The sequence below is a fragment of the Denticeps clupeoides genome, chromosome 4 (assembly GCF_900700375.1).
Source record: "Denticeps clupeoides chromosome 4, fDenClu1.1, whole genome shotgun sequence".
Taxonomy (NCBI): domain Eukaryota; kingdom Metazoa; phylum Chordata; class Actinopteri; order Clupeiformes; family Denticipitidae; genus Denticeps; species Denticeps clupeoides.
In genome coordinates, this window is record NC_041710.1 from 7,744,131 (window position 1) to 7,757,312 (window position 13,182).

At 42.8% G+C, this 13,182-nt stretch overlaps 1 protein-coding gene across 2 annotated transcripts; it reads left to right on the plus strand.

The window, feature by feature from the left end:
- The first annotated feature begins 998 nt into the window (after positions 1–998).
- ednraa (endothelin receptor type Aa) lies at positions 999–11,884 on the plus strand. 2 transcript variants are annotated; one of them, XM_028978170.1, is made up of 8 exons: positions 999–1,230; positions 2,050–2,414; positions 3,928–4,055; positions 6,291–6,489; positions 7,660–7,812; positions 8,621–8,754; positions 8,856–8,964; positions 9,827–11,884. In XM_028978170.1, exons 2-8 carry the CDS (start codon positions 2,085–2,087, stop codon positions 9,944–9,946), a joined length of 1,173 nt encoding a protein of 390 aa, XP_028834003.1. In that variant the 5' UTR covers positions 999–1,230; positions 2,050–2,084; the 3' UTR covers positions 9,947–11,884. The 2 variants fall into 2 exon arrangements, with proteins under 2 accessions (XP_028834003.1, XP_028834004.1); XM_028978171.1 differs by lacking the exon at positions 999–1,230 and adding an exon at positions 1,675–1,974.
- Positions 11,885–13,182: the final 1,298 nt, after the last annotated feature.

Below are 13,182 nucleotides of genomic sequence, written 5' to 3' on the forward strand. Positions count from 1 at the left end.
CTCTTTCATTTCAACAAGGACATGGTTACCTATTGTCCATACCTGTATTAATAGACGAAATGACCCCGGTGAGTGCACTTGTGTCCAACACAACAATAATAAAGCCTGCTAGGATAGCAATAACACCGGTCTCCCTTCTGAAACTGAGGAGACGCTGAGGGCAGGACCTTCTCATGAATTTGCTGAAACTGTGAACAAACTCAACATCCATTTGTTGACGCCACGGGAGAGAGCGTGCAGTAAGCTGCCGCGCAGCGATCGATGCTCCCTCCTGTTAACCTGTCTGTTTTTCCCGTGGCCTGTTCAGCTCAATCTTCCAGGCCTCGGAGCGCGCAGGTGCTGCCTCAGCTCTTTGTTGGTGTGTGTTGGTGTGTGCGGGATGGGGCGGGGGGGTGGACTTCGCGAAAGTCCTCCCGATAGTAAATGGGCCCATTATCAATGCCTGCCCTGAGAGCAGGAAGCTGGATAAGTACAGACATATGGGCTGAGTGCTGGAGCTGCTGCACGTCTTGTTTTTACTCAACTCCCATTGGTCCCCCTTCAGCCCTTTTCACTCACGACCTGTCAGCCCGCTTGTTTTACCCGTTTTCTGCTGCTGTAGTGATTACATCTTGGAAGAGCGTTGGACCCCCTCTGTCGACGTCTGGTGAACTTCCTCGCCCCTCCGCCCCTTCTTCAGCTCGAGACGGCAAGGCCAAGGCAAGTTCGAACTGGTTCAGATGCTATCGGTGTTCTGCATGAAGGTGAGGGCGATCTCCGCCGGAGGGGAGGAGGAGGGGACCGCGACCCGCGTCCTCGGCGGCGGGTGTCGGGTGCCGCCTTGCTTCTCCCCGCTCTTCTCTGTCTGGCTGCTGTTCTCTCCGGGTGTTGCTCTCCCCCCCCCCACCGACTGGATCTTTAGGGAGGGGAGAAGGAGGGAGGAGGTCAGGGGGGGGTGGAGATTTGCAATCCCACCCAGCCAAAGTGCTTTTTCACACACACACACACACACACACACACACACATGCTCAGACGATAACTCTCCACAGGAAAAGCTGGAGACAGAATGAGTTGTACCTCCCAGCCGTCAAGTGCGGCTCTGTCGCCCCGAAAGGGATCCTCCTCTGCTTTGATAGCTGCTTAATTACTAATGTTATGCCACACAGACGTCTGAGGAGAACTCTGGCTGCGCAGCTGACGACTGAGTGACTGACTGACAGGATCCAGAGACAGGCCGAAGGTGTAGGAGCGGTAGGTGGAAAAAAAAAAATAAATGAAGCAGAACAACACCAAAACAAAGCCATTTATTATTTATTGGCTTCCAGTTGCTGTCATGCTTGTGTGAAACTGCTTGTAAGTTCAAACTGTCTAACTTACTGCTGGACGCCATTAACCAGAGCAGCTGGTTCGCGTCTGACTGCGTGCACTGAGACGTAAGACTGCGTGTAAAAAAGCGTTTCGGAGCGGTTTTTTCCGACATTGACGGCGGCCTCGCGCTCGCACCTTCGTTCTCAACGAGGGACACAGAACGTTGCTGAAGCTCACTGGAAGCAGATTTCTTTTTTCATACGTCGACATCTTCATTCATTTATTCCCATGCACGAACGGCCGAATGCTTCCGCGCGTTGTGCAACTGGCGGGGCTCTGGTCCAAAATGTTGCCACGGCCCCCTTTGTTTGCTGAGAGGTCCTCGAATGAGAACCAGAACGTGCCTGGAGATGAAAGCCAGGCACGGGGCGCGTTGTCAAATGCGCGAGAAAAGAGAAGAATAAATAAATGAATGCAGGCGGCGCGGCATTAGCAGGGATGCCAGCGTTGACGCGTTGAGTGAGGCTTGATGAGAGGGGCGTTGTCTCGTCTCGTACGCCGCCGCTAATCAGTCCTGGCACTCTCCATCTGGGTCCCTTCACCGAAATGCTTTTTGAAGTCTGCAGGAATTTCGAGACGAGTTTTGTTCTTCTTGACTGAGAACCTCTGCCAAACTTTGAGAATTCGGTGCGTGACTTGGAGGCACGTTAGCATTGGTGAAATTTCGCAAGGATTGCTGACTCGTTCAACTCCTTCTCGCAGGAGAAACGTCCAGTCATCTCCAGTCAGAGTGGAGAATGATCTCCAGGATGGCATCCCTGACCCTCCATGTGCTGCTGCTGACGGTGATCCTGGGTAACGGCGCATGGTGTGAGACCACGAACCGCACCGAGGTGAAACGGCTGCCGCGGTGCGAGAGCCGCATGTCCATCAACACCTGCTTCAAGTACATCAACACAGCCATCTCGTGCGTGGTGTTCATCGTGGGCATTGTGGGCAATGCCACGCTGCTGAGGATCATCTGCCAGAACAAATGCATGCGGAACGGCCCCAACGCTTTCATTGCCAGCCTGGCTCTGGGTGACCTCATCTACATCACCATCGTCATCCCCATCAACGTGTACAAGGTGAGATCTTTTCTTCCATTGTCATTTGTTTTTTTTTTTGGCCCAATGTGTCTTTGGAAAGACAGAGAAAGTTGCGTATATCAGGAAGCCGCGAGACAACGTTGAGAGGGGGGCGGGGGTAGCTGGGGGCTGCCTGTGTAATTATACGTGCATCCGGAGGTTTTATCTCCCAGACTCTGCAGACTTAGTCCCGGGGCTTTTTGTGATGAGAGCAGCAGGGATAGGCCTCGCTAAAATAAACACGAGGATTGAGCCGGGGCCGTCCGGCGGAGAGGCCACTCACCTTACGGGCATTTTATCACGGGGCCCGAGCACTCTTATCTGGTGCTATCAGTGAAAAAAGCAGTCCAGCGTGTACTGGGGCCTCGGTCAGGGGAACTTTGAGACTTTGAGAGCAAATGGAGCAAAAATCAGTTTGTGCATAAAACTATGGATTGGTTTTCCAATAAGGCGGCGTTTAAAGATTTTTTTTTATAACAAAAATAGAAACTTCATGTAATTATACATGAAAAAATACAATTGTAAGCCACATGTAATTATTAATGCACTTTACAAGTAAACAGGATTTCTTTAGCTGTGAAAGATGGAAATTCTTGCAAAACAGTTTGGCCTCATATTGGAAAGAATTATTTTATATTGCTGGGTAGTATTTTGGTCCAAATGAATTGATTGCACAAAAAATGTAGCCAGAGCTTTTTTCCAGCCCAAGAAAAGGAAAAGTCAGACTGTTTGTATGTCGGAAGGAAAAGGTTCTCCGCACAGTTGGTGGGAGAGGAGTTCTCATCAGCCACTCACCACTCAGTCAGTCTGACGCAGTTTCCTAAATTAATCCACACACACACACACACACACACACACACACATACACAGTTTACAGTTTTGTGAGGACCTATTGTAATGTCTGTGTAAGATGCGAGTAACTTTATCTATGTTTCTGAGCCACAAACTAATCCCACAAGTAAACACAACTGTTGTGTGCAAATGAACATATTAACTCTCTTGTACTTCTGTAACTACATTTTACTTTGCAGCAAAATGTTCCCAGTTTGACAAAAACACAAAACATGCCAGACTTACTTTGCCCCTTTCTTACACACACATACAGTATTACAATATCTTTCTCTCCCTCTCTCTCTCTCTCTCTCTCACACACACACACACACACATACAGAACATGGTGGGATAATCCGAAAGAGCCTGATCTTTTAGACCCCCCACGTTTTCAGATCCTGATCCTGATTTCCCTATGTACCCTCTTAACTATCTTGTTTGGATGGTCTGATGGCTGCTCCTGTTCTCAGCTCTGGCCTCAGAAGTGGATCTGGACCTTTTGAATGATTGCAGTCACTTATTGGAGGGACTTCAGTTGGGTCTAAGAAAAAATTGCTTTCAGAGCTTCAGCAGATTTTCTTTTCTATCCCATTGGTCACCCCCTCATATTTCATGACCTGAACATTTGAAAAATTAAATACATCAGTTTACCTGAGATAAATATGTTTACGGTTGTTTTCAGCTCCTGGCAAACAGATTCCCGTTTGCAGATAAGCACTTTGGGATCATCCTGTGCAAGCTGGTTCCGTTCCTGCAGAAGGCGTCTGTGGGGATCACGGTCCTAAACCTCTGTGCCCTCAGCGTGGACAGGTAAACACAGCATTGGGTCAGAGGGTGAAAGGTCAGAGGTTGGAGGGTGAGGGATGGGGTGAAGCTCAGGGTTAGGGTTACAGTTCAGAGTGGGTGGGGGGTTGTTTGGAGTCAGAGGGGCAGGTCAGTGGCGTTACGGTCATGTGGGGACTGATTGTGTGTGTCGCACGCACAGCTGCATTTGATTCCAAATGCAGGAGTGGGTATTTGACATGCAGAGTTACGCAGGGTCTCCGTGCGGAATCAGAAACAGATGATCCGGACAGAGCTGAAGGAATACTTCCCCATCTCTGTCTTCCTCATTATAACAGCACAGGAACGTCAAATTCTAAATTCACAGTTCTTAGCAGAGCATCTATTCCACCAAAGCAGTTTCCTCTTGGTTTTAAAAAATGACAAATTATTTCATGCCACATAGTTTACAATTGAGTCACATTAACTAAACGGCATTAAGATGAAATTAAAGCATTTTTCTCTCGCAAAAGGAGAGACGCCATTGAGAAAATAATGGATCAGGAAAGATTAATCACTTCACCCACATGGATTGAGTGGGAAAGCAGGATGCAAAAGGGTCTTTTTTCCTGTGTTTGAGGCCCTGAGGTCAACTACAATGGGCAGCTCTGATGAAATAAGCATTTCCTGAGCACAGGCAGAGGCCACCTGTGAGTCTGTTTACTTCTCAGCATGTTCCACGGATTTCAGTCACATGGGAACAACAGCTCAATGGGTCTAAAAATCGAATCGAAACATGATGTTTACAGCAATTTTTTATATCTCAGAACATATGGTTGAACATGTAAAAATTGTTAATTCATTTCACTTCAAGAATGTAAGTAAAACAATCACATCTTGAGTGATTTGCCATAAAAATAGCATAATGCATCCAGTGTAGTGTCACTATTATTGAATTTGGCATTGAAATGTTTCTAAAATTATTCTGAATATTCGATACAGCTTTATCACAACACATATGTTATGTGATATGTTTTAGTCATAAAATTAATGCAATGTTGTCTATTCATGTTTATTAACCTTTATTAATATTGACCTTTATTACGTATTTCACAAATGCTCATGTAAACATATTATAAACATGATTGTTATATTGTGCCATGTTTGTGTTGGCAGATGATGATATGCTCTTTTTATGATTGCCTGAGCTCCATGAAGCCGGCATGCTGCTAGAATGTGTGTCAGTGGCCATAGCTTCAGCTCCCACGCAAAAACACTCTAGATTTGGTCGGAGAAAATGGCCTGTATCCCCATGTAACGCTGCTGGTGCTTTCTGATTGTTTTTCCAGGGTTTGCCAGTCTATGAAAGCTAGGTGCACCACTGCATGGTGAAATATGAATGGTACATTGTTGTTCAACAGCGATATTCAAATGTGTCATGAAAAATATATGGTTCCACATGAAATCTTGATGCATCATTTTACTAAAACATTCGCTTGAGAGGACTTATTAATGATACAAACAAGCAAACACGATTCACAGCAATTTCCCAGACAAGCAGTCTGTTTGGCAAGTCAGCCCAATGGCTTCTTCCCAGCAATAAACACAAGTTCAGCCAGTAAGCATTGTACAGTATAAATATTCAAACACAGGAGAATTTTCATAAAAATTTCAATCAACCTTGCCCTGTCTACTGCCTGTCAGATCCAGCTGTGACTGCTCCGTGTTGAACACAACGGCAAAACACCAAGGCCTGACAGAGCACTGTGATCAGATTACTGCCTCGATCAGATGATTTGCCACTTGATGCCTCACAATCACCATGAGGTTAATGTGTACGGCCATTTCGGATTCCACTTAGATATCCAGACATTCTGCGTATGGTAAACATCTGGATCGTAATCAATAAATGCTTAAGAGCCAATGACACTACTTTTCCATTAATAGAGAGTGGGTTCCTTGAGCCTTTGTTTCAAGTAAATAGTAAAAGAATGATGGTGAATCACAGTGACTACTTTCAAGCACAGTGACTTGGCTACTGTGGTCACTCTAAATAGTTCAGAAGGTGGTGCATGAATGAGAATGGAACCACTGTTCACTTTTTTAAACCTCCACATTGGAAGACACATCATATAAACTTCAGAATACTCAAATAATTAGTCTGATAATAATTAGTTCGGACTCATTAGCCAAAAATTAGAGCAACCTGTCGAAATATTTCAATAAATGGCTATTGCAATGGAGTGTGTGATGGCTTCATGGCATCTGTGCTCTGTGCACCAGATACAGGGCTGTGGCATCCTGGAGTCGGGTGCAGGGCGTGGGCATCCCCCTCTTAACAGCCATCGAGATCATCTCCATTTGGGTGTTCTCCATAATACTGGCCGTGCCCGAGGCCATCTGCTTCAACATGGTCAGCTTCAACTATAACGGCTCTATTATAAACACCTGCATGCTCCAGTCAAATGGATCCTTCTCTGAGGTAAGAAGATTCCTCTCATTACACTAATGACTAATGTTCTCTGTTCTCTATTCTTTATATAGATAATATATATTTACAAGGGTGGGGTTACGTTCTGCTCTCACTGCCATAAAGGCCAGATCGTTTCCTTACAGGGTAAAATAAAAAAAGTTCTCTCTCGCTCCCCTTCCTTTTGTGCCATACTGGGAGATCAAACAGTTATTTTCATATAAAATTTTAGCAATTTTGGCATGATTTCTCCAATAAGACTGGTTGACAACTGATCAGTGCCTCCAGGGTTTTTAAAAAAGGCTTCTATACAAAAATCATACTATTTGAGAAACATGACCATTACACCAAAAGGTACATTGCATTCAAATAGTTTGACTTCATCCCTCCCATGCAGCTATAACAGCTTCCAGTCTTCTTGGAAGGCTTTACACAACCTTTTATGAGTCAAGCACTGGTTTTGTATGAGAAGCTTTGGCTGGCAATGTCTGTTCCAGTTCATCCCAAAGGTGTTTGTTGGTCCTCATCCAGCTATGTCTTTATGGTCATGATGGAATAGAAAAGGGTCTTCCCCCAATGACAACTGACCCTGTTTGGCTCAGTTGTGAAGAGAGTCTACTATTTTCAAGAATATAACCTTTATCCAGGTCCTGTCGCTGAAGTCATCTCAACTGTACCGAGGAGATGAAAACTGGATGTGTTTTCCTCATTTCAGACAATTTCTTTTGTTCCCAAGCATGGGGGCCATAATTGATTACAGGCCATGAAAGTAATTACATCAACCTGATGTACACTTCCCCCAAGTGCAGCCACATGTGGAGATATTCAAAGTAGGGCCCTTTGTTAAGTGCCGTTGCTGCGCTTCAGTAGGATCTGCAGCATTATGGAAAGTGGGTCCTGATTGAAGTGGGTTTGATTTAAATAGCTGTTTAAGGTAATGTGGTATGAGCCCTTACTTTCTTTCCCATGTCAAGTTCATCTGGAACAGCTTTGCATACATCACCAGACTATATGGATTTCCAGTAAGATGTTTAACACTCTCCGCGAATACATCCGAAGTCATAGTTAAGCTTTTACAGTTGATGGTTTCAGTACAGGTCTGTGATAAAAACAAAGATCTTGCTTTTATATTGTGGATTATTTAATTACTTCATCAACATTTTTATTGTTGGTTGGTTGCAGTTCTATGTAAAGGCAAAGGACTGGTGGCTGTTTGGCCTCTACTTCTGTGTACCACTGGCCTGCACAGCAGTCTTCTACACCTTGATGACCTGTGAAATGCTGAACCACCACAACGGAAGCCTCCGCATTGCTTTGAGCGAACATCTGAAACAGGTAAGATCACCACAGCCAACAGCACCAAGATAAAATCAAGATACAACTCTACACAAGAGTATTGTTCTTTAGCAGTCACGTTCTACACATGTGAGTCATTTTTGACAATTTATGAAGTTAGAATTCTTTTTAGATTTCTTGCATGTCTTGTAGAGGATATGGTTTCATGAGGACAGAAACCAGCGGTTTAGAGGAAACATGAGACAGGTTCTTAGGCCTAATGTTGTGGATTTGCATATAAAAAAAATAGCTGGTTACAGATTGAGGAACCCATAATTAATCTAAGTATGTTAAACAGACATGGCAGATAAACACTTTTAGCTGTTTAAATAAAGAGCTTTTAGTTGCATTCCATAATTACGGAGTGTGAGATCTGTCAATCAGCACTTCATCACATTTTATACAAACATAATTAAACATTTTGTTCTGAGAGGCAGAAATAACTGTTCAAGATATGAAACTAGCAAGCGATTTGTTTTTGTCTATTTATTTACATAAATTTAGAGAATATTGACTCCACACCAGTGAACACACCCCACATGTTATCTCTGTAATAGCGCTTTCAACTGTTCCTTTGTGTCTATGATGGTTGTTAATAATTATTCATTACTTAGTATATCTCACCCTTATTCAGAAATCAACTTAAACTGATGGCCAGAATTCATGGATTTTAATGGTCTAAACATTTTTTAGATCATTGACTGTTCTTATATGTTCATTTCACACAGTAAAGTTTACTGTACATAAATTTAGAACACTGTACCTCTTCAGAACCTGCTAATGTCCTCATCTTCATCTGATCTTGCAGAGACGGGAGGTGGCTAAGGCAGTCTTCTGCCTCGTCCTAATCTTTGCCCTGTGCTGGTTTCCTCTGCACCTCAGCAGGATCTTGAAGAAGATGCTTTACCAGGAGCACGATACGGAACGCTGTGAGCTGCTCAAGTACGTTGAAATGCAGTACTCTACCGCAACTGGGTGCCTTGTTGATCACATTTTCATATTCTCCAGTGGCCATTGTCATGTTTATGTGCTCACTGTTTCAGCTTCCTGCTTATTATGGACCATCTGAGTATCAACTTGGCCACAGTCAATTCCTGCATCAATCCAATCATCCTGTACTTTGTCAGCAAAAAATTCAAGAACTGTTTCAAGGTGAAGCCCATCCACCCATTTTTTTACACCTTCACTTTCTCCTCTCTGCACTCACTGGCCAACAACAGTTACTGTGATGGAAAATATAAAGTCATTGCTGTGTGTGATTGATGTTGCCATTTACAAGGGTGGGGTTACATTCTGCTCTCACTGCCATAAAGGCTTGAGTGGGAGATGAGCTATGCAGGGCCCAGATCTTTTCCACAGAGAGTTAAAAAAAGAGTTCCGTCTTGCTCCCCTTCCTTGTGTACCACACTGGGAGATCAAACAGTATTTTACAGATAAAATGTAAGAGATTTTGGGATGATTGCAAATGTGAGATTCACTACTTCTCCAATAAGACTGGTTGACAACTGATCAGTGCCTCCAGGGTTTTGCAGGCTTTTTGGGGCCTGCAGGATTGTTATAAATTTGCTGATTTCTAAGAAAAAAATGTACTTCATGTTGATATTTTGGGGTGGGGTTTTTTTTGTAGTGAAATTGTGGAAGCATTAATTAAATTCATTAAGGGCCAAATGTGAGTTGCTCCAGTTAGAAAAAAAAGAAATTGCTATTCTGAACATAATGACACTCAAAAACATTGACACTGGATGGGTACCTAATACAGATTACTTTCCTGATTCTGTTTATTCCTGAACATGGTGTGGTATGTTTATATGGTATGTTAGCGATCACGTATGGTCACTGAGCAAAGCACCGTCCCCACACACTGCTCCCCGGGTGCCTGTCATGGCTGCCCACTGCTCACTCAGGGTGATGGTTAAAAGCAGAGGACACATTTCGTTGTGTCACCGTGTGCTCTACTGCGGTGCATCACAATGACAATCAGTTCACTTTCACTTTTTTTCTCTCTCTCCACCAGTCGTGTCTTTGTTGCTGGTGTTTCTCCAAGCCCAACGTGAGCACCAGCAGCGTCCAGTGCAAAACGACAAGCCCCAACAACATCCACACGGACCTCTGCCAGCGCAAAGACAGTGACTGAGTGAAGGACAGCGTGGAGCAGGAATTACACCAGGACTGCTATCCTACCATCAACGCCACTGTAGACCCAGCTGTGGCCAAGAAACACTTCAAAGCATACGAATGTGTGTTCTACAGACAGGAACAAACAGAACTTATATTTAGATGCACACAATAGAGTCAGAAAAGAGAGAGGGGACTGGTGGACGGACAGCAGCAGGATGCAGCTGCAGTCAGGAGCTGAGTGGGTGGAACAAAGTCCACTTGGAACGACATGAAGCCAAAGGAGAGAAGTGTGGCATCCCAAAAGATCCAAGCCTGCACTGGGCAGACTGAGGCTTGACCTCTGTCCCGTCCAGTTGACATTCATGCTGATCCTCCCTCCTCATCACAGGCCCAAGATTCCCTCAGTCTTTTTTTAAATCTGTGACTGGATTCAGACACTCGGCAGAAGGCAAGGGCCTTCATTCAGCATGCTGGTCATTTGAATGATTGTGGGGTTGTTTGTCTCTGTGTGTGTGTGTGTGTTTGGAGGAGTAGGTTTATATTCTCATAGGAAATGATCATGTTGCTTCCTAAAGTTTACAATTAAGTTAAAAACATGCATATATTAAGCAATAATATATGAGAGGGAGTGCTATTCTCTGAAATATTAGCACTGGTTGCATGCGCACACCATTGTTGATATCTCACAGTACAACATGACCTTGAGTGTATTATTATATATATATGTGTGTGTGTGTCTGTCTGTGTCTGAGTAAAAAAAATGAGAAACTGCGATCCAAATGTCTGGTCATGTGATGTTATGACTTTAAAAATATTTAATAAGGTGGAATGAAATTTAAAGTATTATGCTGACAGTATTACCATGGAATCTTGTTCCTCTAAGCCAATCAAAATGTCAGAGCTATCTGTGGTATAACTGTGGTTAAACATGCATTTTTTTTTTTTCAAATAAAACTCCAGAATGTAGTGGAAAAAGTGCCTTGCAGCACCTTAATTTCATGGGCGCTCCGCAAATATTTCAAGCTTGGTCCAGTTCCAGACAAGCAATAAAAATGGTGATTATTTTTGACCTTTTTACAGTTTAAAAGCTTGTCCTCAGATGGCGTCCAAATGCAACAAATGGGGCAATAAATTTTAATTTTTTACTGTTCTGGAGTTCAGTGGTCATGTGAAGGGAAAATTGTATGTTTGTACAGAGCAACAAATGAGAACAGAAAGAACCAAAAAAATCTTCAATATAACACTGTGAATTTGTGTATCAGAAAACAAAAACTATACACCCATATATGTACAGCATAACAGTTATTCTTGTGTATAAATGGTCAGTAATGTCTATATTATTGCTTTTATTTGCATTACTCACTATTCTTATTATGGTGTTTTCTGGACATTATTACTCAGTGAGTACCTGGAACAGTAGTGAGGATTCATTAATGGGCAAGAAATGATGGGCAATAGATGAGAGGTTGCTATTAAATCAGCTTTTAAAATTAACCAGCTCTTGATGCATAATTTCCGGATCAAATTGCTAATCAGTAGTGGGGTATGAGAAAGGTTTTAAAATAATATGCCCTGTGTATACTCACAGATACTCAACAGAAGCCATAGGATGCTCACTGTGGTAAAATATTGTTGAGTAGAATAGGAAAGAAACATGCTATATAGGGACAGAGTGATTCAATTCTGCATGTAATAAAAGGACATACCTCACTCGCAGGATCTGTACATTGAGCTGTAAATGACACTATTTAGTCATATAACTCGTCATTTTTAGTATTGAACAGATGAAAGCCGCTGTTCTGAGGTTTGTCTTGAGACTGTGAGTTAAGCATTTCTGAATTCTTTTGTGCCAGACTGGTTGTCTGGATTAATAAAAATGCTGCCAGTTTATTTGTTGGCTCAAATGTATCTGGGAAATGATTATTTATTTCCATATAATAAAAAGTTAAAAGTGCTGTTCTGTTTAATGAGAATTTCCATAGACTTTATTCTCCTTTAACAATATCCGCCTAAAACATTATTAATTTAATAGAATGTGCTTGCATTTAATGATGATACAGAAACATTATGTATCCCACATAAAAGTGAAATAGAAATCTTTATTTTAGGACTTGGGGAACTGTGCACTCCAGTCTGCTATCTTTGGCACTTTTCCTTTGTGAAGAGGTTTGGTCTGGGAGTGATTTGAGATGAACTTTGACCTGTTTGGCAGCAAAACATTAGGGGTCAGAAAGGGTCAGGAGAGAGGATGTGAACTATTCATCCACACAGGAAAGACCACAGGGCATGAGTATCCAGCCTCATCTGCCCCCTAAACAAATTTTATTGCATATATTAATAATAATATGCATATATTCACTTTGTGTATTAATTAGACAGATTTTTGACAGATGGTGTTCACATCAGCAAAAATTCAAAAGAGATGTTTTTCTTTTGGGAACTGAGAGCCTGCATTGTGTAAACTCTCTTAGTGTGAAAGGCCCAACCCTGCAAAACAGTGTCCACATTTCAAAATCATCAATGATCGCTCTTCCCACTACAGTCCAAACATGCAGGAAGGTTCTATACGATGAGCAGAGAGAGAGAGAAAAAAAGGCTGCTGCCTGTCACAAGGGACAGCAGGACGGTTTTAGGTCCAAGGAATTTGGTGGGAACCTTCAGTCATGCCAGCAGCAAATTGAATGAAAGCAAATAGCAGAAAGCCTTGGAGAGGCGGAGGAGGCCTTTTTTAGAACGCAGAGCTCAAAGCCGAGGGCACGGGTGTCACTATATTTGAAAGGGCCAATCTGCACTCACAGACAAGGGAAGAGCAGGAGATTAGAGCTGGACAGGGTCTGATGCCTGTGTCACAGTTCAGGTTAATTTTACTCCGAGTGTCCAATGATGCTGAAGACAAGATTCCTGTCTGGAGGCGCAAGATCAATCAGCGCAGTTTAAAACAAATCACTGACACCAGATTTATTACATTTTTAACATTTTGTAGCTGATATTGGATTTCTCTGAATCAATTATTTGTCTGTGATATATCTCAACTACAGCTACATGTAGTCAGTTCTGTACAGGAACCCGCACTTCCCAACTGAATTAATGAAGATTTCGTTTCATTTCTAGACTTACTAGTAAACAGAAGTTTTTTCTTGTATTTTGCTTTAGGTTGTCAGATATGAAACTGTGCAATTTATAGAAAGTGAACAAGGTAGGAAGAAAGGATTATTGATGTCATCATAACGATTTACATTTATTATTTATAGT